Raw genomic sequence first — 6,000 nt, 5'->3', positions numbered from 1 at the left:
CCCGGACACCACCAGTGAGGCAGCAGAGGACGACCTTTACTTAGTACTTCTAACCCCCAAACTCTGCAGGGTCCTTTCCAGTAGGCGGAGCAGAAGGCCTCGGGTTTTTCATCCCAGAAGAGCTACTGGATCCAAAGGACTGTCAATAGAAATTGCCCTTGGCCTTCTCCGCCCGACTCTGGGGTTCCCCCAGTGGTATCTGGGGGCACCAATTCCGGGGAGGCGGGGAGGCAGGCAGATATCTCTTAAAGCAGAAATGCCAGCACTCTCCTGAGAGCGACTTTAAGGGTGGTGGGGCCCAGAAGTGCTGCCCCATTGATGGTTCCCCGCTCCTGTCGCCTGAAGACGCCGGTGGGGCGCCGGATGGCACGGGCCGGGCGGAAGGAGGCGCCCCGCGGGTCTGTTGGGTGTGAAGGTGAGAAATCCGGCGGGGCTGCGGGCGGGGCCTCGCGAGCCCTGAGTCCCGCTCACGGAGGAGCCGGATAAACCGAGTCACATTTTCCTACCAGGCCAACGGATCGTTCCAAACAGAATCCTTGGCATTTCCGAGCAGCGCGGGGCCTAACGGCTACTCAGCGGGCGCTGAAGCGCAGTGGCGCCGTCACTGTCCCTCCCGGGCGCGGCGGCCGGGGACCAGCGGAGAGGTGTGGGTGGCCCCGAGATGGGCGGTTGAGCGGCGCGCAGGGCCCAACCGCAGTGGCCGGGTCTGGGTGGTGGGTGCGCGGCGCCGTCCCTGCGCCGGCAGGTGGGCTCGGGTGGAGGTGGGCGAGTGTGGGGCTGGGCCAGGGGAGAAGGGGTCCGGAGGCTCTGGAGAAACTAGCCAAGTGGCCTCAGGGTATTAGGGAGAATATTTATTACCTAAGCACCTACTATGTCCCAAACCCTTCGTGCTGAGGATCCACGGTGAACGAGGTGAACTGTGGACCTGCCAACCTGGAGCTTGCTTACTAGGGAAGGGACAGACAAGAAAATGCATAGACAGATCAACGATACGCCAGACAATGATAAATCTCACCAAGGAAACACATAGTAGGAAATGGAGGAGAGGGGGGACTGGTATTTTAAATTGGGGGAAGGAGAAGGGATGGGTCTGAGAAGGCCTTTCTGAGCAAGTGCCTTTTGACCAGACACCTGAAGGAAGTGAGGAAGCCATAGAAGAATGATCCAGAAACAGGGAACTGGACTAAGGAAGAGGGAGTTGTGTTGGCCTTGAAAGATGTCTACCAGGAAAGCGCTATGCAGATGAGATTAGCTTTGTAGGTTTTTGTACGTTGAAAATTGGAGTTTTCTTAGAAAGTTAGCCATCATTCAATCATTCAGGGCTAAAGAATTCATGCAGTTCTTCATTCCTGAGGTGGGACAGAAGGGTAGTAAACCTAAGTGCTTTTGGCAAAATATTGTTATGAATTATGTCCCCATTTAATATGTAGACTAAAGTTAGACTTTCCATTGGTTTTCATGAAGACTTTATCTGAGTTAATTTTACAAAAAAACCAAGTAGCATCCCACTTTTTAAGAAAAGTATATTTATTTGAGTTAAAAAAGTTGCAGATTGGGTTTGGTTCTTTTTGGTTTGTTTGTTTGTTTTTCCCCAAGTGAGGACGACCTAGAAGACAAGAAGTAGCAAGCAGAAGGAAGGAAAGAGGTGAAACTGGGAATGGAAAGGCCATAGGGAAAAAGGAAAAGGAAAAGATAATAAGGAGGCTTTGGAATAGTCAAAGGAATAGCTTGTCCTTTATTCTCTTCCTTCAGATAAGCATAGGAAATAATACTAGTGCTTCAACATGCGCATTTCATCTGATCCTCAGAACTGTGCATCCAAGCCAGGAGAGCCAGAAGGGGAGGGAACAGACTCAGACTTGGTAACTGGTTAAGTAGAATCACAGTTGTGCGTTCCACTGCAGCTCACTGAAACAGTGTAGGCTAAGGTGGAGCTATGAGGGGGTGGCTTATTTCAAATATTTAAAATTATACATGGCCAAATAAGCCACATTCAGTTCCAGAATTTTATAACAGCATGATCACCTAGCCTGTTTCCTGCTCATTTTGCTCGTGGGGAAACTGTAGTAATTGATGACAGAGCAATGACTCAAAATACACAGGCTCTGTTTTCAACATATTCAGCCCTTTCCCTTTTCTTTCCCCAGAACCCTTGCACTGGCTCCTGAACAAGTGGAAAGAGCTTTGTTGACCCCAGAATTGAGTTAATCTAAGACAACATTAGAGTTGTATGAGGTTTTACCTTCTTCCACAAGTATTTATTGGTGTGCCCATTGGTTAGGTTGCTAAAGTCACAGCCTATTATGGAGCTTAAGTACAGCAAATAAATAACTAGCCAATTACAATTTACAGGCAGCAGTACCTGGAAGAGGAATTGGAGGGAGAGTCAATTCTTAGTATAGCAGAAAGATGGAAAGGAACAAACAGGATGTGAGTATTAAGAATGTAAGATTGAAATCAATTTGTTTTGTCACAGTTATGTCAATAATCACAATACCTATTACTTGTAAACTTTTGTCGTCCTGATACTGAGTGACCTACATTCATAAATGGTGATGGGAGAGACTATTGCAGCCAACAGAACTGTGTACAATCCCACACTTCTGTTCATATTTAATTAAAATATGTGGGGTTTTGTACTTCAATATTATCAAGAATAATAAGAATGACAAAATACCCATGTTCAGCATTGTAACTGCCAACAGGCCTCAGTTAAAATATACACAGGTGGTCTTGAGGAATCTCCTTGAAAAGAGCCATGACATATAAGTGTAAAGAGTAATATCAAGTAATATATGAGTATGCACAATGATAAGAACTGTTCTCCAGAGTGTGAGTCATATATCTTGCAAAACATTTGGATGAAGATCCTCAGAAAGGTATTTTTAAGATTTGGGAATGAGATGGGGTAGGTGGACATCATCTTACAGCGAAATCACATATGGCCTGAAGTCAAGGGCTTACCAACATGATCACATCGAGAAAGATTCTAAATGAGCTTGTTCTTTGAGAATTCACTGGTATCTGGCCCCAAAACATTTCAGGTTCCATACCTGGTCTGGGCACATACCGAGGTTGTAGGTTTAAGCCCTGGTCTGGCCACTTAAGATCCCCAGTCCGGGCATATATGGGATGCAACCAATGGATGCTTCTCTCTTGTATCAATGTTTCTCTCTCTCCCTTCTTCTGTCCCTTCCTTTCTTTCTAAAAGGAATTTCTAAAAAAATCCTTGGGTGAAGGGGGGGAAAAATGAACAAAGAACTTGTGTTTCCACCCACAACAAAGGCCCTGGGCTGTCTATGTGTAAAATTTCCCACCCAGAAGTCAAAGATGGTCCTTGGTAGTAGTTTTTATACAGTTTGGGTCTAAATGAGAATTGATCTTTATTTTTACTTTACATAGCTTAGTAACATGCAAAATAATAATTTATGTTAACATGGGAGATTGTTGTCAGAGTGCAGCTTTCAGTACTTTCCAATGCTTCAAACCATTTCCTGTAGACCTTAAAAATGAATTACATAATATGATCCCTTTTTTTTAGCCAGTCTTAAATCATTGCCACATCCTGCTAAGGTAATTGTGTTAGTCTGCATTATTTTTGCAATATATATATCAGTGATGGTAGAACAAAACAAAACAATGCCCCCCAAAAAAAATCCTTGTTTTTTTTCTCTTTTTAAGACTTTATTCACTTCTAGAGAGAAGGGAAGGGAGGGAGGGAGAGAGAAACATCCATGTGTGGTTGCCTCTTGTGTGTCCCCCACTGGGTACCCAGCCCGCAACCTGGGCATGTACTCTGACTGGGGATCGAACCAGCAACCTCCTGTTAGCAGGCCAGCACTCAATCCGCTGAGCCACACCAGCCAAGGTAAAACCCTTGTGTTTCAAAGGACACTATCAAGAAACTGAAAAGACAACCCACAAAATGGGAGATAATTTTGGCAAGTAGTATATATATATATAAGGGACTTGCATCTAGGATATAGAAAGACTATTGAATTCAATAATAAAAAGACAAATAACCCAATTAAAAAATGGGTGAAGGATCTCTGGATACTTCCCAGAAGAAGATATACAAATGACTGATAAGCACATGAAAAGGTATTCACTATCACTAGCTATTAGGGGAATGCAAATCACAACCACAGTGAGACATTACTTTATACTCACTAAGTTGTCTGCAACTGAAAGTACAGACATTGAAAAGAGTTGGCAAGGTGCCCAGGCCAGGTAGCTCAGTTGGTCAGGGCATCATCCTGATACACCAAGGTTGAAGGTTTGATCCCCAGTAAGGGCACATATTACAAGAAGCAACCAATGATTGCATAAATAAGTGGAACAACAAATTGATGTTTCTTTATCCCTTTCTCTCTCTAAAATCAATAATAAAAAATTTTTAATTAAAGTTTTGGCAAGGATTTGGAGAAATTGGAACCCTATACACTGCTAATAGGAATGCAAAATGGTATTGCCACTTTGGAAATTAGTCTGACAATTTCTTAAAAGGTTAAACATGGAATTACCATGTGACCCTAGCAATTTCAGTTATAGGTATATACCCAAGAGAAATGAAAACATATGTCCACACAGAAACTTGTACTTGAATGTTCATAACAGTATTATTCATAAGGTAGAAACAACCCAAATGCCAAGCGTCTGATGACTGCATAAATAAAATGTGGTATACCCCTACAATGGAATATCACTTAACGATAAAAAGAAATGAGAACTGATACAGGCCGTAACGTAGATGAACCTTGGAAACATACTCAGCAAAATAAGCCAGTCACAAAGGACCACTCACTGTATGGTGCCATTCATAGGAAATGTCTAGAGCAGACAAATCCGTAAGGAGAAAAGTGGTTTAGTGGTTGCCTAGGGCCCGGAGTTTTGGGGAAATCGGAGAGCGACTGCTAATGGGTATGGTATGAAATATTTCAAAATTTCATAATTTTGGTGATTGCATGGTGGTTGCATAATTGTAAATATACTAAAAAAACTACCAAGTTGGACACTTTAAATGGTGAATTGTATAGCATATGAGTTACATCTCAATAAAACTGTTATTTAAAAACCTCAGTGGTTTAAAAAAATGGGCAAAGGACACAAACAGACATGTCACCGAAGAGGGTATACAGATGACAAAAAAGCACGTGAAAAGATGTTCAGTGTCGTTAGTTACTAGGGAAATGCAAAGTGAAATCAATAAGATACACAGTAGAACTTTAATTCGTTCTGGACAGCTGTTCCAGAAGTGGTTTGTTTAAAAACCAAATCATAACTCATTCACTCTCTCCTTTCTCACCTGAGAGATGTGTGGCTAATCATACAGGTATCGGCATGAAAATGTCAGGTCAAGAACCAAAGTTTTGTTCAACAACCAAAACATTATTTCCGTGAACAACTTGGTCAAGAACCAAATAGTTCGAGATGGGAGACATTCGAGAACTGATAATTGACTATAACTATACACCTATCAGAATTCCTAAAATGAAAATTAATGATAACACCATTTGCTGGCCAGGATGCAGAGAAACTGAATCATTCATACATTAATGATGAAATGTAAAATGGTACAATTATTCTGGTAAAAATTATGAAGTTTCTTACAAAACATGCATTTGCCTTATGACTCGGCAATGGCATTCCCAGAGATATAAAAACATAATCATACAAAAACCGTTACTTGAGAGTTCATACCAGGTTTGTTTGTCATAGCAAAGGAGTAACTAGAAACAACCCAATTGTCCTTTACCAGATGAATGGTAAAACACACTATAGTATGTTCCTGGTATACTACTCAGCAATAAAAGGGAACAAACTGTTAATACATACAACAACTTGGGTGGATCTCAAGGGAATCAAGCTGAGTGGGGAAAAAAGACAGTATTATATGATATTGTTAGGGACTGAATGTTTGTATCCCCCAAGATTCACATGTTTAAATCGAACCCCCTCTGTGATAGCATTTGGAGGCGGGGCCTGTAGGAGGTGATTGAT

At 42.4% G+C, this 6,000-nt stretch overlaps 1 protein-coding gene across 1 annotated transcript in view; it reads left to right on the top strand.

Moving 5' to 3' along the window:
* Positions 1-267: 267 nt before the first annotated feature.
* The window catches only part of SLC2A3 (solute carrier family 2 member 3), a 60,208-nt gene continuing 54,475 nt past the window's right edge, over positions 268-6,000 (top strand). Inside the window, exons 1-2 of the mRNA XM_037068137.1 lie at positions 268-415; positions 2,353-2,430. Coding sequence (XP_036924032.1) covers positions 2,410-2,430 — 21 coding nt within the window. The 5' untranslated portion in view covers positions 268-415; positions 2,353-2,409. The remainder of the gene's footprint in view (positions 416-2,352; positions 2,431-6,000) is intronic.

Source organism: Sturnira hondurensis, unplaced genomic scaffold (assembly GCF_014824575.4).
Source record: "Sturnira hondurensis isolate 20B ecotype Veracruz unplaced genomic scaffold, ASM1482457v3 Scaffold0017436, whole genome shotgun sequence".
NCBI classification, from domain to species: domain Eukaryota; kingdom Metazoa; phylum Chordata; class Mammalia; order Chiroptera; family Phyllostomidae; genus Sturnira; species Sturnira hondurensis.
The sequence above is the reverse complement of the archived record's forward strand: the minus strand, read 5'-3'. Positions and strand labels throughout refer to the sequence as shown.